A 26,855-nucleotide genomic window follows, 5' to 3' on the forward strand; every position below is an offset into this window, starting at 1 on the left:
TTGTGATTAACCTCTTTAATCACAAGAATGGTAGGGTGACGAGCTCAATTTATTTTGGCCTAGCCAAGTCAGGCTAGGTATTCAGCCCTACTGCAAAACCACTGAACAGCTCACAGCATATTCACTTTTAAACACATCTTCCACATTTCTTTCTAAACCCTAGAAGGAATTGACTGTTAAAAAGGATGTGGATGACTAGAATGCCTCCGCTCAATTGTAAGTAACCAGTTTTAAAGGACAAGTCAATTAAGGAATTTTATGTACTTTTTTTCCTCTTCATGTAAATTTTAATCTTGCAATGTCCAATGCATCTCTCATATTGGTATAAACACACTGTAATGAGCTCTTCACAAAGGTTCCACTAAAAATCTGATAAATACCACCATTAGCCCTGAGTAGACCTTCTAAAAAGCCTCACTCACACTGGCACATGCTTTTAAACCTCTCCAGATCATTCTGGCTGGCCAAAACACAGGTCGCGATAGCGGAGGCTTTCCTACCGCCACTTTTGGTCTTAACAAAGTGAGACCAAACTGCTCTAATTTGGGTAGGAAAATGTCTTCAGCGAGAAGATGGCCCCAAGAAGGCAGAGGGAGATGTTCAAAAACTGCTGCCCTCAAGTGCCATCCTTCCCACAAACTAAAACCTGCGGAGGAGTCTCTACATCTTAAGTAAAGCTCAGTTAAAGCTTCTATCAGTTTTTATTTTTTTATTTTTATTTTTTTGCTTTTTAGGGCTGCACTCACAGCATATGGAGGTTTTCAGGCTAGGGGTCGAATTGGAGCTGCAGCCGCCAGCCTACTCCACAGCTCACAGCAATGCCAGATCCTTAATCTACTGAGTGAGGCCAGGGATCGAACCTGCGTCCTCATGGATACTAGTCGGATTCATTTCCCCTGCACCACAACAGGAATTCCTCCTATCAGTTTTTGGCTTTAAGAACTTTGTTGCAAATGGTTTTCAGATCACACACACAAAAAAGTCTGAGCAAAATGATGAGCCAGATACACAACTTGCTCAAGACTCTACAACAGAGTCGAGAGGTGAAGTCATATTTCTCCATTTCACTTCTCAAGTTTCTATGACTCAAAGGATAAGCTACCTAGCTAGTCAACCTAAGAACATAAATTATTAACAAAACTTGCTTGATTCTTACCTGTTGAATACTTTCCTTCCATCACACTGAAGGGCTGAACTCTTAGATTAAAGGTATTTATCTGAAATGCTCCAGACACTGAAACAGTCTGCTCTTTGTTACACATATAAGAACTTCCCAGGGGGGCATCCCAGTAGCTGAGATTGTTATTCGCAATGCTGAAAACTTTAAAGGGAAAAAAAAAGGTTAGTACATTCTTATCCTGTCAACATAAAAAATAGGACAGTCCTCAGGATTTTTCTGTGAAATATGGGAGCTTGGGGTATAGGCTGTACCCACAAAAAAAGCCCTTGTTAAGATCACTGGTTCCCTATCTTTCTATGGATGTTTCTATAGCCCAAAACTCAGTCACATCCCTATTATCTACTGTGCTTTGACAATACGGGATACTGCAAATATTGAACACGATAGTTCTAAGTTACTGTTTTTAAGTACAATTTTCACATAGAATCTTCTCTCCATTAAATAAGGCACTATTTGGTCACAAGAAATTACGGTTTCTATTCCTTTAGTGCAACCCATACTCTTTTCCCCAAGGCCAACGTTTTTGCTTACCAGAACCATTAACCAAATACACGCTGACATTCACCTCCTTCAGATAGAATCGGTTGTCGTTTTTCTGTGTGAAAAAGAGCTTCCAGTTAAAATCAACACAGCACAGCTGTCTACAGTATGGTTAATATCTACCAAAGGAAAGTGAGCTAATACTATTATCCAGAAGATAAAAACCATGGATTAGACCAGGGCTAGTAGAATAAACTGCAACTAGGTAAAGGGAGCTCAAAACGTGACCCTAACCCTTTTCCTCTGCATTTTGCTTCCAATTTTTGCACCAGAGGTGTACTCATATGGCTCGTAGACACTTAACAATTCATTCTCCATTCTGCTCCTCCTGTCGTTTTCTGAGCCCTCACCACCTCTAGTCTAGATCACAACAACCTTTTTGTTTGTTTTGGGGGGTTTTTTTGGCCACATCCTCAGCATGCAGAAGTTCCCAGGCCAGGGATCAAACTTAAGCATCAGCAGCGAGCCGAGCCACAGCAGTGACAACACTGGATCCTTAACCCACTGAGGGAACTCCCAGACCCTTTTAATAGTAGTTCACTGGTCACACATGTACTATAACAGAAGAATTATCTCCATGCTGGGGAAAAGGAAGATTTTTATAACTTTTCAAAAGTATAATCCTCAATATATATAGTCCTGACATATATTCCAGAGAGAAAAAAGGCTTCAGACTCAAGATACTAAGTTTAGACATGAAACAAAGACATACCTAACTTTTTATATATCAAATGTTGAGAATGTTTCCCCATTCCTAGAGAGAGTAATATCATTTAAAAGCAAAACTGCTTTTTATCCCCTCATATAATAACTCTTAGTTTGAGAACTATTCCTAGTTCAACATTTTCCCTCATTGCTAGCTAGCTCCTCTTCCCCATTCCCATTTACTATGTGTTACACACACACACACACACACACACACACACACACACACACACACTCTTCAAAAAAAGTCTTGCTGGAGTTCCCGTTGCGGTGCAACGGAAACGAATCTGACTAGGAACCATGAGGTTGTGGGTTCGATCCCTGGCCTTGCTCAGTGGGTTAAGGATCTGGTGTTGTCGTGAGCCGTGGGGGAGGTTGCAGACGTGGCTAAGATCTGGCGTTGCTGTGGCTGTGGTGTAGGCCGGCAGCTGTAGCTCCGATTCAACCCCTAGCCTGGGAACCTCCATATACCACAAGTGCAGCCCCCCCCCCCAAAAAAGACAAAAAAAGTCTTGCTTCTGGAGTTCCTGTCATGGCTAAGCAGAAACTAATCTGACTAGCATGCATGAGGACCCAGATTCGATCCATGGCCTTGCTCAGTGGGTTAAGGATCTGGTGTTGCTGTGGCTGTGGCTGTGGCATAGGCCAGTGACTGCAGCTCTGATTCAACCCCTAGCCTGGGAACCATATGCCACATGTAGGGCCCCAAAAAGGCAAAAAAAAAAAAGTCTTGCAGGTGGAAATCAAGATTTCCCAATGACTGGAGCTCCCGCTGTGGTACAGCAGGTTAAGGATCCAGCATTGCCACAGATGAGGTGTAGGTCAGTTACAACTCAGATTCAGTCCCTGGCCTGGAAACTTCCATAAACCACGAATGCAACCATAAAATAAAAAAAAAAAGAAAGGAAAGAAAGAAAGATTAATTCATGCTAGCTAGAAGTAGAACATTCATGCTTAACCTGGAAATTTCTCTTTGGGGTTCAGTCCTTAAAACGAGCATGAAAAACAAAACCCCAAATGCTGCCATTATAAACTATCCTGACTTAATGCATTCAAGTACTTACACAGAGTCTTGTACATAGCAAGCACTCAATAAATGTTATCTATCACTATTGCTGGTACTATTACAAATCGTACAGCCTCAAAAAAAAAAAATCGTATAGCCTCAAAAACGCCTAAAACAGACAAACATGAGAGTTTTCTAACCAATAATAGAGAAGAATACTTTGTATTCTTATAAATAGACTTTATTATTACCTACATCTATATGGATAGATTGGATTATTTTTTGGAGGTAGGTAAATTCTTGCTCCTACCCTAAGCAGAGTAACTGCTTTTGGTCAATATGAATATAAGTGTCCAGCCCACAGAACATCAAGATCATCCTGAGGGATCAACAGAAATCAATGGACTACACTTTATAGTGGTGTTAAAATGGAAAATAGAGGTAAATATCCCCCTCAACACAAACACACAGCACATACCTCTCCAGACCTTCAGATGTGTTTCTAAGAGAATGAACCTAATTTTAGAGAAATCTGTTACTCACCACAGCAAAGACGAAGTCAAGATATTTGATGTTGCTGCCGCTCAGCCTGAGTAGAGCAGTTTTACTATGGCAGTTGCCAGTGGCGTTGGTTGTGTTGGGATTGATATTAATAACTGAAGCAACCTTTAGGGGAAGAGGAGGAGAGAAAGGTACAGATGAACCATAAAAATCTGTAGCAAAACCTTATACTCTAATAAGACCAAGTTATGGTAAACAAAAAATCCTTTTCTGGATGTGGGTACTTAAGTTTATGATATCTTACTTTCAAGCAAAGTTGGCACAGGCTCTCAAGCTATGACTCAGAAGACTTTTTTTTTTAAAAAAAAAAAGGAAAACAAGAAGGAAGCTTCCTCAAATAATGAGCCAAATGAAAACACATTTTTTATGGAGCACAAAAGCTATCTGTCTAGCTGAAGTTGCAGTTTTATGGAAATGGGATATGTTTGCTGGAACGCCCTCTGTAGCCTCAGTGGAGCATTGCAACCAGAGGTGCCCTCCTGTACTCCTTTTTTTTTTTGGGGGGGGGGGGGGTCTTTTTGTCTTTTTAGGGCCGCACCCACAGCATATGGAGATTCCCAGGCTGGGGGTCGAATAGGGGCTACAGCTGCCGGCCTAAGCCACAGACACAGCAACGCCGGATCCTTAATCTACTGAGCAAGGCCAGGGATCGAACCCACAACCTCATGGTTCCTAGTCGGATTTGTTTCCGCTGTGCCAGGACGGGAACTCCCTCCGTCATGTACTCTTTACCTGTCTGCCTACACCAGTCATCAAATAGCTGGAGAAACAGCTGCACTGTTCCACACCTACAGTGTGGTTCAGACAAAAGTGTGAAAGAGTTATATCTTACACTAACTGAAGAACAACTGTTCGCACTCTGACCTACTGATGGCAAACATAATCTAAACTCCAAAGAGTCCTTTAAATTGATGGCCAAGGAGTTCCCGTCATGGCTCAGCGGAAAAGAATCTGACTAGCATCCATGAGGACACAGGTACAAAGTCAACATCTAATCTCTATTCAAAACTGCATCATCCTGGAGTTCCCGTCATGGCGCAGTGGTTAACGAATCCGACTAGGAACCATGAGGTTGCAGGTTGGATCCCTGGCCTTGCTCAGTGGGTTAAGGATCCGGTGTTGCCGTGAGCTGTGGTGTAGTTTACAGACATGGCTTGGATCCCGCGTTGCTGTGGCTCTGGCGTAGGCTGGCAGCTACAGCTCCGATTCGACCCCTAGCCTGGGAACCTCCACATGCTGCAAGAGCGGCCCAAGAAATGGCAAAAAGACAAAAAGACCAAAAAAAAAAAAAAAAAACTGCATCATCCTAATAACACTACTCTTAGGCTGAAGGTTAGACCCATTACATCTGAAAGGAGATACAGAAAGAATGTATTGATAAAAATAGGCAACTAGGAATTCCTGCTGTGGCTCAGTGGGTTAAGAACCTGAAGAATATCCATGAGAATGTGGGTTCGATCGATGGCCTCGCTCAGTGGGTTAAGGATCTGGTGTTGCCATGTGCTGTGGTGTAGGTCACAGACGCGGCTTGGATCCCTCATTGCTGTGGCTGTGGTGTAGGCCGGCGGCTACAGCTCCTGTTTGACCCCTAGCCTGGGAACCTCCATATGCCGCAGGTGCGGCCCTAAAAAGACAGTAAATAAATAAATAAATAAAATTAAAACAGGCAACTATACCTTATCTTGAGTAATGTTCAGTTGCAGCCCCATGTTTGCCAGAAGACATGTACCATTGCTACTTGTAACTGAATAGGATCCAGTCTCCGGTTTTTCCTTTGGAGTGGGTGTTGTAGTAGGAGATGGCACAGAGGTGGGAATGACGGGCACCGTTGTAGTTAAAGTCTTATCTTTATCACACAAAAACTCTAAAACAAAAGTCAGATTTTTAAAACAAAAGTCCAAAAAGGTTCTATTCAGGGTAGGAAATATCTTGATAGTATTATTTTAAACTAAATGAAGCAGAGGTTCTCAAACTGTTACTTCATATGAAGACAGTGTTAAGAGTTATGACACGGCAGACAGGCTCCAGATACACACATAGACTTTATCTACTCACAGGTGGCCACATACTCATCTTTTCAGATCCTAAAAACTTAACCTGTCTCTGATGTAAAAATCAGAGATTTAAGTTGGAAAATAGGAGTTCCCTCTGTGTCTGCAGCATCAGGACACAGGTTTGATTCCCCTGGCCCGGCACAGCAGGTTAAAGGATCTGGTATTGCCACAGCTGTGGTATAGGCAGCTGTGGCTTGGGTCTGATCCCTGGCCTAGGAACTCCATGTGCTTCAGGGAGGCCAAAAAGAAAAGGGAAAAAAAAAGTTTTAGAATAGTTCACCCCTACCTAGGCCTGACCTCTTCTTCCCCACATACAATCACTATAAGGAAGAATAGTGGGAGTTTCCTGGTGGCTCAGTGGGTTAAAGACCTGGCACTGTCACTGCTATGGCTCAAGTTCAATCCTGGCCAGGGAACTTCTGCATGCTGTACATGTGGCCAAAAAAAAAAAAAAAAATCCTATAACTGAAAAAAGTTTTAAAGTCATTGAAGGACTTAAATACAAATGAACTTTTAATTTGTATTATCCCTACAATAAATCATAGGCATTTCAACCTCTTCTTAGGAAGTATTGGTAGTTTTCCAGAACTGGTGAATGAGAAATTACTGTATTTCCAAAAAAGTCATAATAAAGTTACAAAATCAATTTATGAAAATCAAGATTAGAACCCAGAAATCCCGTCATGGCTCAGTGGAGATGAATCCAACTAGGAACCATGAGGTTGCGAGTTCGATCTCTGGCCTCGCTCAGTGTGTTAAGGATCCAGCGTTGCTGTGAGCTGTGGTGTAGGTCACAGATGCGGCTCAGATCTGGCGTTGCTGTGGCTCTGGCGTAGGCCGGCAGCAACAGCTCCAATTAGACCCCTAGCCTGGGAATCTCTATATGCCGAAGGTGTGGCCTTCAAAAGACAAAAAAACAACAACAAAAAAATTAGAACCCAGAAATCCAATTTTTCAGTCTTTGTTTTGGATCTTCAAAAGCCAAAGGGCTGAGGATCAAATGCTATTTGAGGATTTGTTCAAAGACTAGGTTTTATCAGCAAAAAACACTACAGGTAGAGCATTTTAAAAGACCATTCCACGACACTTACAGCAGAAACTTTAAAACTGCCAAGTTCCACAAGAATAAGAATTGTTATCATTTAGAGTTCCCATCATGGCTCAGCAGTTAACGAATCTGACTAGCATCCATGAGGACGCAGGTTCGATCCCTGGCCTCGCTCAGTGGGTTAAGGATCTGGCGTTGCCATGAGCTGTAGTGTAGGTCACAGACGTGGCTCAGGTCTGGCATTGCTGTGGCTGTGGTGTAGGTTGGCAGCTGCAGCCCCGATTTGACACCCTAGTCTGGGAACCTCCATATGCCAAGGGTGCAGCCCCCCCCCCCAAAAAAAAGCAAGAATTGCTGCCATTTATAAAAACTTTACAGTCCACTATAAGCTGTGAGTCTTAACATATAAATACTTTCCGATAAAGACTTCAACTAAAGCTACCTGGTATATATACTCTAATCTTAAATTAGGATCCAAGTATAGAAATATATACTTAAGTACTCACCTTTTGTGCTCACTGTGCCGTTTTGAACAAAAGCTTGTACATGAACATCCCAATAATGCTGGACAACATTATCCTTTTCTAAAGCTGATAAACTATTGCATCTAAAGATGTCATTCAATGGAACTTGGAATCCCACAGAGTCATTCACAGTTAAAACTCCTATAAAACAAGATTAACAACAGCTGTTTCCAAGAAGGCAGGCGTGACCATATAAAGATACATTATACTTTTATCTCTTCTGTCTGTGTGCCCCACACCATCCCTGAAGTGACAAAAGGACTGACAAATTCACTGGGGCTGAAACACAGAGCATATGAGGAAAGATGTGACAGGGATTAGCAAGGAAAGTTGCAGGTGTTCGCGCTTTGAAGCATCATCTACCATCTAAGGACAGGTTGGACTTTGTTAACAAATTTAAAGCTGTAAATAACACACATATCATTCATTTTAAGGAAGACAGCAAAGAGGCCAAATCAAAGATACATAACTATCATAGAAGCAATAGGACTTAGTGACAAAACAATGAAGAGAGATGGAATAATCCGGGATTTTATAGCGAATACTTATTTTTGTGCTACTATCCCAAAGTTAAGTTAAAGCAATTAAAATGAGTTTTTGGAACTTCTTCCTGGTTAGAATTTAAAGACTTCTATTTCAGGAAAGCTTCAGATTGTGAAAGCAGTAAGTTACTGCCATTCTGCAGAGTTGTTATAATGCCTAGAGTGAAACTGCAAAAGACTAGGACCACACATGTCCACCCAAATGGCTTAGCTTCTTTGGAAAAGCAACAAGGAAGAAGGTATTCAAGGTCCTTAACACAGGCTGCCTTCTGTGCCTCTCCATCATCTAAGCAATGCAGGAAACTTATGCTGCCTTGGCACCCCCTAACGGCCAAAGAAAAAAAAAGAATTTTAACCAATGAACCAGAACATTTTTCTCCAAAGCTGTTCCTCACCATTAACATAAGTGCATAGATGTGCGAACTGACTATTTATAGACAGACCTCAAAAACAAGTGCAGGAGTTCCCAATGTGGCTCAGCGGTTAACCAACCTAAGATCCATGAGGACTCAGGTTCCATCCCTGGCCTTGTTCCTTGGGTTAAGGAGCTGGTGTTAGCAAGAGCTGCAGTGTAGGTCACAGACACGGCTCAGATCCCACGTGGCTGTGGCTGTAGCTGTGGTGTGTAGGCCGGTAGCTACAGATCCTATTCGACCCACAGCCTGGGAACTTCCATATGCCGCGGGAGCGGCCCTAAAAAAAGAAAAAAAAAAAAAGGTGCAAAAATGAGATATAAATATACTGGAGTTACACTATAAAACTGTCATTTTTTTAAAATGATGTATTGTTTATGAAATATAATGACATATATATAAATATTAGTCTAATATAAAGACACAGATAGGAAGGCTACACCCAAAATTACCAAGAGTGGTTGCCTCTCTGGAGGCAGGGAGGAAAATGGCTCTGGGGAGTGGGTTCAGAGGAATCCTCAAGTGTACACGTGAGGTTTTATTTCTTTAAATTAAAAGATAAGGCAAATATGGGGAAAATGACACTTAATAGTCCTGGGTAAAGGGTATATGTGAGGTCTATTATATTATTCTCTATACTTTCCTGTATTTGTTTTTTGCCCCACACACTCGGCATGTGGAAGTTCCCAGGCCAGGGACTGAACCTGCAACACAGCAATAACCCAAGCTCCTGCAGTGACAACACCAGATCCTCAACCTGCTGCGCTTCAAGGGAACGCCAATACTTTTCTCTATTTTAACCATGAAAAATTTTTTAAAAAGGAAATGGCAGCTTCAAAGTCACTTTAATTATCAGATGCCTAAAACTACAGCACTAAATTATTTCAAAAACCATCATCACAAGTTCTCTTGTGGTGCAGCAGGTTTAAGGATCTGGCATTGTCACTGCACAGGTTTGGGTAGCTGCTATGGAACCGGTTTAATCCCTGGCCTAGGACTTCTACATGCCTCGGGTGCGGCAAAAAACCAAAACAACCCAGCATCAACAGTCCATACAAGGAAGCCATTTAAAATCTTAAACAGTTTTCAATATTACACAGAAGCCAGTAAAAAAAAATTGCCTCTTCCCTTCTTTTAAGTAAAAGGGGCCGAGATAGGTGTTAACATTTTAGAGTCCACGGTTTTTCCATCAAATCTATCGAATTGAACCCCATATGTTTTTACCGCCACCCCCCTTGGTCCAGTGCTCATTACATCACCCCCTGATTCCTATAACAAGCCTCTTAAGCTGGCATCTCTGCCTGTAGTCTCCTCACTTCCAATTAATTCTGCAAAACACTCTTTATAAACTGTCTCTGCTTTCGTTACATCATTCTCCTGCTTAAAAACTTAAAATTGTTCCTCAGTGCCTACCCCCTCAAGCTAAATGCCTTTCCTTGGCGTCTAAGGCCCCCTGTAATTCAGACCCGCTGCACCTCGCCAGCTTGATTTTCCTCCTACTACGCACACAGCCTCTACTTTAGGCAGGCAGCTCTCCAATTACTGCTCCACATACTATGCTTCCCCCTGCTGTAAATATCCTGCTCAGAACTCTCTGCTTACTCAAATTCTATCATCAGGCCGAGATGTGGATCGAGTCCTCCTTCTCCACAACAAGCTTTCTCATTCCTCCAAAGCATGCTGACCTCTGCTCCTCATTAGGACCACTTATCCCCAGGCCTCCACAGATGGGCTCAGGGACTTTAAACCAAATGCAAAGTTGACTCTGTACCCTGCGAGGGAGGATCTAGAGCCCTCCTCACATTGTCAGGAAAGATTTATGAACCTGCCAGCCCCCAAACACAAACAGCAAATTCACACGGATCGCACTGCTTTCCAATGTTTTCCATATAATTTGTGGGAAACAACTTTGCTTCGTCTCTCCAACTAGTTCTTAAGCTCCCTGAAAGTTAGTAGGGGAGTTCCCGTCCTGGCTCAGCAGAAACGAATCTGACTAGTATCCATGAGGACTTGGGTTCCATCCCTGGCCTTGCTCAGTGGGTTAAGGATCCGGCGTTCCTGTGAGCTGTGGTTGTAGGTTGCAGACTCGGCTTGGACCTGGCGTTGCCGTGGCTGTGGCGCAGGCTGGCAGCTGTAGCTCTGATTCGATCCCTAGCCTGTGAACCTCCGTATGCTGCCGGTGTGATCCTAAAAAGACCAAAAAAAAAAAAAAAGAAAAAAAGAAAGTTAGTAGGGACAGACCTTAATACTAGTTCTGAAAGACAATGTAGGGCAGAAAGCTAAATACTCAAGATATCCAATAACAACGTTGCCTTAGTTATCCTTTCAAACTAAGAGATCAGTAAAAAGAAAACTAGGATTTCCTTTCCAAGTCTCAGTTAATTATACCTCCCAAGTTTTACATGAGCTCATTCACTCGTGGGTCTTTAATATGATCTTTTGATATCCCATAAATGCAAATGAGTCACTCATCCCAAGTCCAGGCAACAAAAGCCCGTCTGCCTGTGCTTCTGGGTCAGAATGAGATATTATCTGTGAGAAATGCTAAACTACTACAACCCCAAAGTTAACAACCCAATCTTGATGGAGTGGGGTGCAGGGAATTATATTCCTAACAAGACCGAAATCTCCATTAATTCAGGCCTTCAAAACATTTTAATACACTTTTCGGTTCTAGTAGTTACAGGAATGGCCTGATTGCCAATGCTTTTCCCAAGTTCATTTTGACCTAAAATTGTGTCAGAATAGCAGCAAGTGTTGACTTAATTTTACCTTTTTTTTAAACTTGCTTTTTTTTACTTGTCAGTCAAAATCCCATCTAAATGTTGTAAAAAGATTTAGAGATGAAGCATTTCTGCTGGTCTTAGGGTTACTAAACTTGTCCATATTTAAAACAGTCATTAGGAGTTCCCGCTGTAGTGCAGTGGGTTAAAGGATCTGGTGTTAAAGGCTGTGGCTCAGATTCAATCCCTAGCCCAAAGACTTCCATATGCTGCAGGTGTGGCCATAAGATAAATAAATAATTGAAAAATTAAAATACAACAGTTATTGGAGTTCCCATTGTGGTTCAGTGGTTAACGAACCCAACGAGTAACCATGAGGTTGTGGGTTTGATCCCTGGCCTTGCTCAGTGGGTTAAGGATCCGGCGTTGCTGCGAGCCGGACATGGCTCAGATCCCGCATTGCTGTGGCTGTGGTGTAGGCCTGAGGTTACAGCTCCCAATTAGACCCCTAGCCTGGGAACCTCCATATGCCGCAGGTGCAGCCCTAAAAAAAAAAAAAAAAAAAAAGACAAAAAATAAATGAATAAAATAGTTATAGGTAAGGATTTTCTCATTCCTTCAACACTTGGGTGCTCTCTACTGAATGAAATAAAAAAATAATAGTTAAATGCATGGACTCTAAGCTCAACAAACTTTGGCTCAAACACCAGTAGCTCACCCACTTACCAGCATGTGTGACCTCTGAGAAAGACATCTAATCTCATCAAGCCTATTCCCTTTACCAATAAACTTCTGATAACATCTACTTCCCAGGGTTAAGGATTAAGTGAGATGCTGCTGGCAACACACTCCGGGTACTACCTGGTACAGAGTTACTGCGCACCAAGTGATGACAGCAAATGCCCTGTGTTGAACACTATGCTGGGCAAGGGGATACAAAACCATGCCATTTCCCTTCTAGTTAGGAAGACATTTCCCTTAGAGTGCATAAGGATGAATTTTCTTAATGATTTACATTTTTTATTGTTAATAAAAAGCGAGAGAACACAACACAAGCCAATTCTTCGGGTTACCTTTTTTTTTAGCATCAGGAAATGTTGTGTTATCACTAGTGTTGTAGGAAAATGAGATGCTGTCGATTAAATAATTAGACGATTCCTTTGCAAAATTCACAATCCAGGAAAAACCCGATCCAAACTGCATCACAATTTGGGGATCTTTATGGTCATCCCCACAAAAGCTTCCATTGTACGTTGCAGCACCAAAGTCTGAAATGGGTACAGTTTTCTAAAAGAAAAAGGAATTGGGGGTAAAACACAAACAGGCAGCAATGAGCACAGGCATTTCTGCAGGGGATGCCACTTCAGATGCCTTCGCACCCCCCCCACGGCCAACTTGTCCTGTCAGACTCCAGCTACACACCAGTCACTCTGGACAAACATGTATATCTAAAAGGAAAAGGAAAACGGCCTAAACTTCCATTAAGTTGATTTTTTTTAATCAGGTTATAATCAGGCAAGATCATCTTTTTTTTTTCTTTCTTTTTTAATTTTCTAGGGGTCGTACTCGCAGCATATGAAGGTTCCCAGGCTAGGGGTCGAATCAGAGCTGAAGCTGCTGGCCTACGCCACAGCAACGAGGGATCCGAGCCGCGTCTTTAACCTACATCACAGCTCACAGCAACGCTGGATCCTTAACGCACTGAGCGAGGCCAGGGATCGAACCCGCAACCTCATGGTTCCTAGTTGGATTAGTTAACCACTGAGCCACAACGGGAACTCCATCAAGACCTTAATCAAAAGAAATAATTCGGCAAAAATGATTGAGAGGATACCCCCTCAAAGGAGATTTTAATAGCAAGTTATTAAAGAAACAGCAAGCTTTGATGTTGGTGATGTTAAAAACACTACATAAGTAGTTAGACCTGAAACACCATATAGTCATCAAACAATCTGCCCTTGACCAACTCTGAGAAAAACTGAAGAACCAGAGTTCCCATCGTGGCTCAGCAGAAACGAATCTGACTAGCATCCATGAGGACCCAGGTTCAATCCCTGGCCTTGCTCAGTGGGTTAAGAATCTGGCGTTGCTGTGAGCTGTGGTGTAGGTCGCAGATGTGGCTTGGATCTGGTGTAGCTGTGACTGTGGTATAGGCTGGCGGCTACAGCTCCAACCTGACCCCTAGCCTGGCAACTTCCATGTGCCACAGGTGCGGCCCTAAAAAGACAAAAAAAAAAAAATCCAAAAACTCTGAAGAACTGATGAATTAAAATATCCATTCCAACACTAAACAGAATACCTTCAAGTGTACATCTTAAAATAGCTCCACAGGGAGTTCCCACCATAGCACAGTGGGTTAAGAATCCAACTACAGAGGCTCAATCCCCGGCCTGGCCTGTGCAGCGAGTTAAAGGATCCAGCGTTGCCACAGCTGCAGCTCTGGTTCAATCACTGGCCCAGGAACTTCCATATGCCATGGGAGCAACCATTAAAAAAAATAGCTCAGGAGTTCCCATCGTGGCGCAGTGGTTAATGAATCCGACTAGGAACCATGAGGTTGCGGGTTCAGTCCCTGCCCTTGCTCAGTGGGTTAAGGATCTAGTGTTGCCGTGAGCTGTGCTGTAGGTTGCAGATGCGGCTTGGATCCCGTGTTGCTGTGGCTCTGGCGTAGGCTGGCAGCTACAGCTCCAATTCGACCCCTAGCCTGGGAACCTCATATGCCGCAAGAGCGGCCCAAGCAATGGCAAAAAGACAAAAAAAAAAATAATAAATAAATAAATAAATAAATAGCTCAACAGAATGTATGTGTTAAGTCAGTTAACATATGAAATCTTTCTTGTATGAAATGAACGCAAAGGATGAAAAAAAGTAGAAATAAATCCCTACTATATGGGAGTTCCCGATGTGGTTCAGCAGGTTAAGAACCCATCTAGTATCCATGAGGATGCGGTCTGATCCCTGGCTTCGCTCAGTGGGTCAGGGATCCAGCGTTGACACGAGCTGCAGTGTAGGTCAAAGACTCGGCTTGGATCCCATACTGTTGTGGCTATGGCGCAGGCTGGCAGCTACAGCTCTGATCTGACCCCCAGCCTGGGAACTGGGACCCACACCCTATGCCACAGGTGCAGCCCCTAAAAAAAAAAAAAAAAAATCCTACTATAAAGCTCAAATGAAAATAAAAATACTTACATGACTGTTGTTTGTAGTCTCATAGCGTATTGTGAAATTCATCTGCCACTTTGCATAAAGGCAAGTGGCTTTTTCTGAATTTGTCAAATTAAGTTCCAATGCATAAGACGAGACAGCTCCTAGATGTATTAAAAAGAGTAAGATTTTTAAATTGGACTATAAAAAGATATATTAAATAAAAACAGGCTCTATCCACCAAAGTTCAACCAGCTCTAAAATGAAACAAAACACTTTTAAAATATGTGGTATCTTGATTGTTTGTATCTTTTCATTAAAATCTTGTTGATCAAGTTACCACAATGACTTCCCCAAAGGGTTACTCAACCTAGGACGCTTAGGTAATGGCACAGACTGGCGACATTTGCCTTTTACCTCCTAATAATTGTTTCTACATACTCTGTGCCTTGCTAGTTTTGTTTTAGGCAATTCCAGTTTACCTGTTAGGACTTTTGTTTTTTAAGATAAATGAGGTTAAGGGGAAGCATGGAAAGTCTTACAGCTTTAAATACTGTCACAAGCTACACGACCTAGGACACTCAGAAGTCTTGGCAAAACTCTTTTACTCTCATGTGAAGATGTAATAGGTCTAAGCACTTGTACCATATGACCAAAGGGACAGTATTGCAAAGGCTGCTCGATCCATAAGCAAAAGGTTTTTATAAATGCAACATTCATGCTCCTTTGTTTTAAAATCCCATTGATTAGAAAGGCTCATTAGTCTTTTGATATGAACTCAAAGCCTCTTCCACCTTCTCAACCTGCTACCTCTTTTTCAGCAGAGGAACATTTCAGGAACAGAAAAGCCTTGAGACTCTTCAGCCAACCCAACTCTGATCTTCTACCCTAGGTTAAACAGGGGGACATCACCTGTCACACTGAAGAGCCTAAGGACTCCAAACACGACAACGCCAGCAAACAAACACAGCAACAGCATAAATGATGGGCAACCATCTAAGGATTTTCCTCTCTGTCTCTCGCAATACCCAAAGGTGATCCATTTCCTGTTAAGGTAGCTGCATAGCCTCAAAGGATACCTGAGCACTCTGGCGTCACCTGCAAGCAGGGACACGCTACAGACTAGGGAGGATCAAGTCCTAAGAGGAGTACCAAGAAGGCGTGCCTCAGCAACAGCTTTCAAGTCATACACAAAAGCTCCAGTCACGCTCTGGAGCCAGAGGCCAAGCCTGCATCTGATATGCTAAAGCTGGTGGTTACAGACAGCGCCTAAATGCATCAACTGAGACGCCAAAAGACCTTGTGAGGCCTGAAGAAGTTTTCCAGCCATTCTTCCCCAAGTGCTTTTCTCGGTCTTGTTTAAAGTCCCTAGTTTTACTGAGTCACTTTGCTATACACCTGAAACTAAACAACACTGTCAACCAATTATACTCCAATACAAAATAAAAATTAAAGTTAAAAAAAAGGAGGAGTTCCCGCTGTGGCTCAACAGTAACTGAGTTCCCCCTGTGGCTCCACAGGAGGAGTTCCCGTCGTGGCACAGCAGAATCGAATCCAACTAGGAACCATGAGGTTGCGGGTTCCATCCCTGGCCGCTCAGTGGGTTAAGGATCCGGCGTGGCTGTGGCGTAGGTCACAGACACAGCTCTGATTGGACCCCTAGCCTGGGAACCTCCACATGCCTCGCATGCGGCCCTAAAAAGCAAAAAAAAAAAAAAAAAAGGTAATAAAGTCCCTAGTCTTAATATACTCTCTTTGTATTCAAAAAGTATTCAAAACTATTCTAATAGGAATAAATTCGACCCCTAGCCTGGGAACCTCCATATGCCATAAGCATGGCCCTAAAAAGCAAAAAACAAAACCAAACAAAATAAAACTATTAGAAAGAACCAAGAAAAGCCTGACATGGAATAATCATTTCCTTCCCAAACATGTTAGAGCAACAGGAAGAGGACAGTGTAAAGCAGTGACAGTGTCAACATGTGCTGGGCTGGGAGGAGCAAGCTCTGTGAAGGCACAGAAGGCACAGGCTGGGGTTCACATTTACCACTCACCACACTAACGCCAAAAGAGCCCACCAGCCAAGCTCAAAAAATGAGAAGTGGCCTGAGGGTCCAGCACATTGGGTGCTTGTGCCTTTCCAGCCCTTCTCCCTGTGAGAGCTACACTTCCACACAGAGCTTCCTCAGCCACCCAGGGCTCCAACTCCATCTGCGCAGGGGCCACTTCGACTCAGCGCCCAGCACCTCAAACTCAACAATTTCAAAACAAAAATCCATTCTCCACGTCCTCTAAACGGATCCCCGTCTCAGCCTCACTGGCTTTTAGGAGAAAGGAGAGGCAGCACCTGGCACAGCCACTCAGGTTCAAAAGCTTTTGGGAATTAGCTTCTACGTCATGCTCTTCGTGTGAACATCTATTGATTTTTTTTCCTTCAAATTCCCTCTGAAATCCAATCTTTGCCTTTTATTTCTATTTCCAATTCACCTCCACACCAATTTACAGATGCCTCCTAGCTGCCCCTACAAGTGCTGTCCAGATCAACAGTCCTTAACTACCTCTTCTTCTCTCAGGACACTTGACAACCTCGCACCCGGCTCCACATTTCCCATATGAAATTTCAATCCTCTGCGGGTGGTTCAAAGTCATCCTTAATCTTGTCCCACCCTATTCCTTCAACTTCTCTCAGCCACATTCCCAGAACACACCCTTTAATCCAGTTAAACTTGTTCTACTGAACCCACTCGCCATGCCATGCCTTAGACAACCTCTACGCCAGACTTGTACTGTTCCTAACATTATAAATCGACTGGTTTACCACCTCAGGAGGGATTCACTCTTTTTTGGCTGCACCAAATCTAAAACACCCCTCGCCCTGCCTTTTTTTTTTTTTTTTTGTCTTTTTAGGGCTGCACCCGAGGCACATGGAGGTTCCCAGGCTAGCGGTTGAATCAGAGCTGTAGCTGCCGGCCTACACCACAACAACAGCAACACCAGATCCCAGCCGCATCTTCAACCTACATCACAGCTCATGGCAACGCCAGATCCTTAACCCACTAAGTGAGGCCAGGGATTAAACCCACATCCTCATGGATACTAGTCGGGTTCATTAACCACTGAGCCATGATGGGAACTCCTTTTTTTTTTTTTTAAACAATTTCTGGCAGATATCCCCACCCACTATAAGAGCTGAAAATGTTGGCTGCTTGCTTTCCCAGCCTCCCTTGCAGCAAGAACAGGCACTTGCGCTAGGCTCCATCTAACGACAGCATCCACTCCAGATTTTGAATAGGAGGGCAGCAAAATGGAGCTAGGAATGGAACTTGTTACTCTCAGGTGGAAGTAGCTACAGCAGGATCAGGCTCCCAGGCAACAAGGCCAGCAGAGCTAGTGGCAGCAGCCAGAGGAGCAAGCTGCAGTCTAACGCTTGGCAGTGGCAGTGCAATTCAGAGGCATCATCCCAAGTATTGAATTAGGTATTGAACTAGGCTCTGGGATATACAGTCAAGAAGTCTAGTACTTCTTAATTACCTAATGTACATTTTTTTATGAAGTAAAATTTTATGGATGTGTAACATATATACACAAAAGTACACAGCGGGAGTTCCCATCGTGGCACAGCGGCAACGAATCCGACTAGGAAACATGAGGTTTCGGGTTTGATCCCGGGCCTTGCTCAGTGGGTTAAGGATCCAGCTTTGCTGTGAGCTGTGGTGTAGGTCGCCAATGTGGCTCGGATCCCGAGTTGCTGTGGCTGGCAGCTGTAGCTCTGATTCAACCCCTAGGCCTGGGAACCCCCATATGCCAGGGGTGCAGCCATAAAAACCAAAAAAAAAAAAAAAAAAAGGACACAGCATACATATGGAAGGGATTTAACGTGCACAAAGTATACTGCTTAAAGAATTTTCACAAACTGAACCCACTTGTGTTAGGAAACAGAATATTCCCCCAAATTCCCTTGTTCCCCCTTCCAATTACCAGTTTCCTCCTGGGGCAGCCACCATCCTGACTTTTAACAGTATGGATTAGTTTTGCCTGTTTTTTCAACTTGATATAAATGAAATCATTCACTATGCTTTTTCTATTTTTTTTTGGCCGCACCCACGGCATATGGAGTTCCTTGGCCAGGGATCTCATCCAAGCCACAGCTGCGACCTCCACCACAGCTGCGGCCACGCCAGATCCTTAGCCCGCTAAGCCACAGCAGGAACTCTCCTCTATGCTCTCTTTTGTATCTGGTTTCTTTCACTCACTATTATGTCTGTGAGAGTCACCCACGCTGTTGTGTGTAACTGGCATTTGTCATTTCTCGCTCTGTAAGTATAGCTTTCTGTCATTGAGTGAACAACCCCACTACTTGTCTACGCTACTACTGATGGGCACTTGGATAGTTTCCAGCTTGGTTCTATTGCAAACAAACACTTCGGTGAACACACATGTATGTGTGCCTATTGGGTATATGTCTAGGAATGTAATTATAAGGGTCAAAATGTATACACACGCCATGTCCGTGTATCTTTTTAATAAAAATCCTTTCCTGCTTAAAAATCAATCAGATTTTACTTCTGTTGCTTACTTTTAAGAACCTAGATATGCTGTTCATTTTTCAGCAGCCATTTTCTTCATAAACATTTCCTTGACTATATAAAAGCTCTCGGGGAGCAGTCAACAGTGCATATCTCCACATTTCAGTATATTTTATACTATCCTGAATTATTCAGCTGTTTTACACCTGTAAATTCTGTACCCCTCATTGTCATGAACTCCAAAAAACAAGCTTTCGACTATCACTTCGCTGACATGCCACCGTAAATTATGGTCCACAGCAAGTAATTTGTGAACTAATAAAAAAAGTACCAAAGTCCGTGAATGAATGATATACATAGAGAGAGTCAAGATTCTTTTGATAAGGTCTCATTTGAATTCCAAAATGCTCCCTTAGACGCATGATCTTATCTGTGCCACAGCCCCTAGGAGCGTGTTTTTTATATGAATGTCATCCATCACGGGTGTCAAGGTGAGAGAGACCATGTCTATTACCTCCATCTCCTGCCGTTCCTAGTAGTGCTGAATACATATTAGATTCTCAATAAGTCTTGACTGATTACACCAAGGTGAGACACCATGCAATAAGGACTTGGAACACAGTTTAATCTAATTACAGGAAGTCCCAGCTTTTAGCTCTTCCAAATCATGAACCCAACCTATCAGTCTTCTGGATTCTCCCTCAACTCCCATGTCGGTTTTTTCTCCTCAATAAATTTTGCCATGGATTTCAAGCAAGGAATTCCGCTTTTCCCAGAAGGTAAATTTCTAGTTGAAACATTTAGACTTTGGTAAAAATATCTTCAGTAAGCCATTTCCATCTTAGTGCTGTGTTTCATTTTAGAATAGCCAAACCATTTTTGTTTAAAGGGCTTTGTGGCATTAAAAAAAAAAAATAACCACAGCTAAATATATCCTAGAGTGTATAATTATAGAGCTGAGAGTTTATTCTCCAAAGAAAAGAAAAAGGCAAATTCAACTTTCTCAAGTTCAAATATCCTCTTAATCTTATTTCCAAAGAGATCATTTCTCGTTTCTTTTAGAACTCCGAAATCTATTCTCTAAGCAAGACACACTGCAAAAAGTGGCTAGGTTTTTAGAAGTCTATTTGACCCAAAGTGGAGTTGAAAAATATACACTTGTAGGAAAAAAAGAGAAAAATAAATATTTGGAAACAAGATGGGGGTGGGATGGGAACATAATACTAGTGGTAATATAAATCCACGAAAAAACAGTGATCTAAGAGGCACTATAATGAGGTGATTAAAGAACCCTATCACTGGTGTTAGAATTCAAATCAGGCAGTCCAGTTAACTGGCTGTGAGACTCTGGACAAGTTAACCTTGCTAAGAATTGTGGTGTGTATTTCTCCAAAACATTCTTCAAAAATATGGAAGTCCTTCAGAGCTAAGAGAACTTTGCCAAGCAAGTTAAGAGATTCCAGGTTAAAAGTTTTCCTTCCGAAAAAAAAAAAAAAATCTTTCCTTCTAGCAAACACAGGACCTAAAAGGATCCTTCCCAAATATTAGGTATGTCTAATTTCATCATATGAAGTTATGGATTTTTGTCCTCAAACTCACCAATTCTGGATGAGGTTGAGCAGAAGGTCTTAAAAAAAAAAAAAAAAAAAAACCAGTTCCCGTTGTAGCTCATTTGGTTAAGAACCCGACATAGTGTCTGTCAGGATACAGGTTCCATCCTTGGCCTCACTCAGTGGGTTAAGAAGGATCCAGCATTGCCACAAGCTGTGGGGTAGATCACAGATGTGGCTCTGATCCATGTGGCTGTGGTGTAAGTCACAGGAGAGGCTTGGAACTGGCGTTGCTGTGGCTGTGGTGTAGGCCAGCAGCTGCAGCTCCAATTCGACCCCTAGCCTGGGAACCTCCACAAGCCGCGGGTGTGGCCATTAAAAAAAACAAAACAAAACAAAACTGGACACAGGCATCCCACATCTATTTACTCTTTCTTTTCAACTCACAGGTCTGTTAGGTCAGATTGACCATTGTTCCTCATTTACAACTCCTAACATAATAAGCATAATTACCCCTTCAGTTGCTGATAGTCTTGATTTCTAATAAATCTCTTAAAAAAGGAGAGTAATAATGACTACAAAATAAATTTTTTAAGGTCAGAGAGTTGAGAAGGAAATAAGATTCAACACCATTCAACTAATGGAAAGTGCTTATTGCTGAATAGTGTCTGGCAGACCTCCAGAATCCTTTTGCAAGGCACAGCAGGGTACCAACAAGGACTTATAGAGTATGCTTTTAGATCTGAGGGGATCTCTGATCACTTTACTCTGAAATTATGATTGGAATGCTTTTGTCACTACAGGAGGAAGAGCTGTCTTCCTGCACCAAAGACCGCTGAAGTCAGCTGGAATGCTGGGAAGTAATCCTTGACCACAAATTCCACCCAAGGATATAGGGGAAGAAAGCTGCACTCATGGGAAATATTGGAATATCTATAAATTCTAGCAGATGTAATGAAAAGACTAATGGATGAATGATAAGCCTGTCCTTTCAAGTATCTCAAAGCCAGAATAATTTCAGCAGACTCTTGAAATCAAAGTTATCAGTGGTAAGGCTACAGAAAAATCTCAGTGCTTATTATTCTCGCTTTTCTGTCACCTCCAAAAGGAGAGAGGTTGGTTCTTTGTAAAAACCTTCTCCCCTAGGACTTTCCCTAGCTCCACATGTGAGCCTTCGATACAGTGTAAAGTGTATGTGAAGGGGTACAGGTAAGATACTAGCATTACTACATGGCATTATCTTTTTAATACATTGGTTTATACTTATCTATACTGCTTAACACTGATCTTAAGGTTCTCAATCCAAAAGCACAAAAAAACTTCTTGCAAAACCTAATTTAAGGTTCACAGAAGAAAAAGGAGTCCAAGGTGGTCTATCTAGTTCACCGACCTATCTCCAGCACCCACGAATGAAGACCCTCAACAGAAATTTACTGAATGGAGTTCCCGTCGTGGCTCAGTGGAAACGAATCCGACTAGGAACCATAAGGTTGCGGGTTCGATCCCTGGCCTCGCTCAGTGGGTTAAGGATCCGGCGTTGCCGTGAGCTGTGATGTAGGTCAAAGATGGGGCTCGGATCCTGCGTTGCTGTGGCTCTGGTGTAGGCCAGGCCGGCGGCTACAGCTCCGATTACACCCCTAGCCTGGGAACCTCCATATGCCATGGAAGCGGCCCAAGACAAGACAAAAAAAAAAAAATTTACAGAGTTAACCATGCAGCACCAGGCCCTGTGCTAGGGAGGCAATGGGAAATAACACTGCAGAAAAGACAGTCTCCACTCACAGAGACTAACACCACAGGGGAGACTTGACTAATGGGGGGGAGTGGAAAACAGGCTAGCCTAATAACCTCAGAGTCTGAGAAAGACAAGGTTTACTCCTATTCCTCTCCAAGTCAGTCACCTGGCTGGCCACCTTCCAACACTCAGGTCTCTGCTCAAATGTCACCCAACAATGAAGGCCTCTGACCGCAAAACATAAAGGAAGGTCATCCCCCCAACCGAGCACTGCTAAGGTCGGCTCTAACTTCTTCCTCTTTACCTGCTTCATTTTCTTCGGCGCTTTTCACGAGCTGAAATTCCGATTCCGGCACGCAGCTATCGGGCTGTCTTCCCCCGCTAAAAGCTAAGCTCCCCAAGAGGCGGAAACCTGGAAACCTTATTCGTCTCACCTGCTCCGCTGCCCTACCTACGCCTTCCACCCAGTGCCTGGTACACAACAGTCATCCCACAAACAACGGTGGCAAGGAGGGACTCCTACCAGGGACGGACACACTCAGGACACTTATATCTGGTTTTTCCCACCCAGAAAAGCCTCAACCCTAAAAAAAAAACTAGAAGTCAGACTACTTACAGGAATCAATAACCACAGAAGAATCCTGAAATCTATGATGTCACAAATGGAACATAAGCAATGATGGTAGGAAAAGTTTTTCATCCCCTATTCTCCTTATAAAGCCTCTATATAGCTCTTCTTCAGAAAGGTTTCTAGTCAGGTATAATTTATTCAAATAAATACCAGATACTTTAATCTCTGTGAAATAGAGCAATACATTGTCTCCACGAATTTTTTTTCTTTGCTTACTCTAAAGCAGCTATTTTTAAAGTTACGGGATGGAACTGGGAGAGAGTTATAAAATTACCAAGTGAAACCTGCCCAGCTGGAGCATTAATGCTTATAACACCATAAATTCAGGAACAGATCCCCCTTCCTCCCTCGGTGCCCTCTGCAGTACCCTCTGCAGTACTCAGGAACTGCATGAAATTCATAGCAGGTACTTCACAAATACTTACTGAGTTTTCAAAAAAAACACTATTCCTGGTATTCATTTGGATATATAAAAGTAATGTGCAAAACCCACCAAGGAACTGAAGAACTGCTAAATTCTTAAGGGAAAAAAAAAAAAACCACATACGGAAGTTTGAGCTCCACACTGAACCAAAAGATGACAGCAAAAGCAGCTGCAGAGAAAAAGTACTTTCTATTTCATCCTGGTACTTTTGAAAAAACCTGACCTGCGTACGTTATTAACTTTTACTTCTCCAAATCCTATCCTGAACTTGAAAGAGGAGGGAATCTATCTTGGAAATCTTCCAAGAGAAGGAATCTAGTTAGTCCCCAATCAATAAATGGCAAACTAGCAGATGAGCTGATGGGTTCTTTCATGTGCTTCTTTTTTGCCTGTTTATTTTCTGCAATGAGCCAGCACTGCTTTTGTAAAAACAAAACAAAAAAAGCTTTCATTTAAAAAAATTAATGACATGAAAGCCAGCAAGACAATGATTATTTTTTTCACTTTCTCTAAACAATTACAGTGTTGTTTGTGCAGATCCAATTGGCAGTGAACTACTGACTACCAGATGCCTCGGTCAGACGTGTTCTAGGCACTGATAAGGTGCTTTTCGTTGTCAACAATCCTCTCTTAGGGGCGCCTGGAGCTCAGTAAGTGCTTCACAGGGGAGTGTTTCAGCAAGGTCTGGGGGGGCGAGGAGGGGGGCGGTCAAAAGGGCCACGGACGTTTCCTGCAAGCACCGTGTGCCAAGGTGGACTCCCCAGTGTTTTGGCATCGGGACCCCTTTACTTTCTATCCACTGAGGACCTCGAAAGAACTTTGGTTTGTGTGGGTTACATCTACTGGTATTTGCCGTACTAGAAATTAAAACCGGGAAGCGAGTAAAACACACCAGAGCCATCAGAGTGGTGATGTCATCACACATTGTATAGCCTCTGGAATACTCCACTGTACCAATGAGAGGACGAGAGTGAAAAAGACGGATGTTTCAGTATTATTCTGAAAACAGTTTTGAGCTGACAGAGAGCCTCCCTCTCCCAACCTCCAAAAAGATCCTTGAGAGTCACTAGATTAGATCATCAAGACCCCTTCCAAAGCTATAAGCTCTGGAGCCAGATTTTCCATCTTTGGCACTATTGACATTTTAAGGTGGATAATTCTCTTGTTGGGGGAGGAGTGCTGTCCTGTGCATTGCGGGATGTTTAGAAGCACTCCTGGCCTCTTCCCACTAGATAGATGCCAGAAGCAATCCCCAGCTGTGACAACCAAAAATGTACCCAGATATTGCCAAAAGTCCCCTGGTTGAGAATCCACCATTCTTTCGGGGTGTTCATTTTATTCTACTGAAATGTAAATTCCAAAACATGTACCTTTCGCTGCCTTCTCGGGCCCCTAATATATCTCCACTCCCATCTGGGTCTGTTCCTCCTTTTATTAGGCCACAAACAGCAAGAATCAGTGTTAGCAATCAGCACAGGATTTATCAGGTCAGGAAGAGACATTCTGGTCAAAGTTCACCTTTCAGGCATAAAAGGCCTCAGGGGACCCAATGCTTGAGGCCGGCGGGGGTGGGGTGTGCACAGCACCGTCAGCCAACATTCAGACAACCAGTCTTAGGACCTGATAACAACCCAACCCCTAGGAAGGTACCTACCCTCCTCCTCTCAAAATGTGGTAAGAGACCAGCTGTGTGAGGGGGAAGAAAGGGAGCTTCTAAAGGCAAAAAAAGCAGTACATACAAGACTCAGCCACACCACCCCTAAAACCTCAACATCTGGGTACTTCTTTGTCAGAGTCTAGCTGGGAGGAAGTAACAAAACTGGTAGAAAACCAACGACCTCAGCACCTCCAAGTCAGACATTCACTCCCCACCCAAGTTCCTACTCATCCCTTTAGACTCCAGACTATTGGGTCCAAGTTTTCTCGCCTGGAATTTGCCCCAGCCACCTTAGACTCCTTCCACCTCAAAACTCCAAGTACCAGACGCCAATCCAGCATCATCCCTCATCTCTTTAATTACCCTTGCTCCACAGCCTCAAATTCCTACCGCCACCCGCTCCAACCCAACCTCTCACTATCCTCAGAATCTGCTCCTGTCTGCCCTCCCCCTCCCCCTCCCCCCAATCTCCTCCACGCAGGCAGTCTCTTCCCTCTGCAGTTTTCTCTCGCGCCCCATAGTTTTCCACCATCTTCAAAACTCTTCGCCAATTCTAGAACCAGGGCTCTCCTAATTGTATGTGCCACCCCCAGAATCTGCAAGTACCGCCCTCCTCCGCTCCTCACTCCTTAGTTATCTTCCCCAAGTTACTCGTTCCACCCCGATCTGCTCCACTCCTCCCTCTTCCCTACCTACTCCCTCGGCGTCCACCTTACTTGCCCCTTCTTACTCTTGCGGGCCCTTCTCCCCCGCCATCCCTCGGTCGGGCCTTCTCTAGGTCACTGCTCGTCACCTCGGGCCAAGCGCCAACGCCCAGTGTCAGTCGTCTAGCCTCTCAAACCGCTCCTCCTGGACCAGTCTTGCAGGCTGTGGCCTTTGAACTAGGCGCCCCCGGCCCAGGCTCAGGGACTAAGCAGGAGGGCCCGACAACTCACCCAGGACGAGGCAGAGCATAAGGAGCCCGGAGCCCGGAACCGGGGAGAGGCGGAAGCACACCATGATCCCGCAGAGCAGGCGGCGGCGGCGGCAAGAGCAGCAACACCAGGGAAAAGGCTCCCAGAACCCGGGCAAGAGCGCCGCTGCCCACCGACCACAACGCTGCAAAAGCGGGGACTCGTCGGCTCTTCAGAGCGGGTCATAAGACCAGGGGCGGGGCTCTTTCTTGCCTTCAGCCAATCTCCGCAAGTGAAGGGGGCCAGAGGGGTGGTGATGCGGCACCCGGTGGGCGGGGCGACCACGCCCTGGCTTTTTGGTTCACACTCATTCTTACGCTCCTAAGAGAAGTGCGCGGACGGCCTTTTCTAAGGCTAAGGAGAGGGGATGAACTTTCGGGGGCTGCAGTTGGTAGAGATTATTTCAGTTCCGACTCCCAGAGGAAGAAGGCAATACTTTTGCTGGAGTAAAGACGGTTGCTAGGCATCGAAATGTCATACCTAAAAAAAAAATACATGATTATTCTCCAAACACTGTTGTCCATGTAGTTCATACCATTAAAAGGACAAGGGTAATATGGAGTCACTGAGCGCCAGAGTAGAGCTTGGCCTTGAAGTTCACCTGGTTACAACACTCTGTCTTTTAGATGGGGAAACTGAACTCAGAAAGAGGAAGAGTCTTCTTTAAATATAGAAAGAAAGAAAATGAGGAAGAAGAGAAATAAAGTAGAAGAACAAAGGGGAAAAAAAACCATTCTTATTCCTACTGCACAGACACTGATCTTTCTTCAGATTGTTTTTCCTCTGCCTATAAACATGTAAATCTTCTTAGAGTTCATACTAAATGTACCGTTTGGTATAGTTGACAGTTGAACAGGTGAAACCTAAAATATTCAACAAATGAAAGCATTTAAAAACCATAAAAATCTCAGGTTGGGATAAAGCACTGATTCTCAAATG

The 26,855-nt window shown here is 43.5% G+C and overlaps 1 protein-coding gene across 2 annotated transcripts in view; it reads right to left on the minus strand.

The window, feature by feature from the left end:
- Positions 1-26,108, minus strand: part of LAMP2 (lysosomal associated membrane protein 2) — a 37,087-nt gene extending 10,979 nt beyond the window's left edge. Inside the window, exons 1-8 of one of the 2 annotated variants that reach the window (XM_047764067.1) lie at positions 25,899-26,108; positions 14,486-14,604; positions 12,370-12,583; positions 7,601-7,759; positions 5,669-5,856; positions 3,975-4,097; positions 1,712-1,775; positions 1,157-1,321 (exon numbers count right to left, since the gene is read on the minus strand). In XM_047764067.1, coding sequence (XP_047620023.1) covers positions 1,157-1,321; positions 1,712-1,775; positions 3,975-4,097; positions 5,669-5,856; positions 7,601-7,759; positions 12,370-12,583; positions 14,486-14,604; positions 25,899-25,962 — 1,096 coding nt within the window. In that variant the 5' untranslated portion in view covers positions 25,963-26,108. The remainder of the gene's footprint in view (positions 1-1,156; positions 1,322-1,711; positions 1,776-3,974; positions 4,098-5,668; positions 5,857-7,600; positions 7,760-12,369; positions 12,584-14,485; positions 14,605-25,898) is intronic. The other variant, XM_047764066.1, reaches the window with a different exon arrangement.
- Positions 26,109-26,855: the final 747 nt, after the last annotated feature.

The sequence above is a fragment of the Phacochoerus africanus genome, chromosome X (genome assembly GCF_016906955.1).
Source record: "Phacochoerus africanus isolate WHEZ1 chromosome X, ROS_Pafr_v1, whole genome shotgun sequence".
Classification (NCBI taxonomy): domain Eukaryota; kingdom Metazoa; phylum Chordata; class Mammalia; order Artiodactyla; family Suidae; genus Phacochoerus; species Phacochoerus africanus.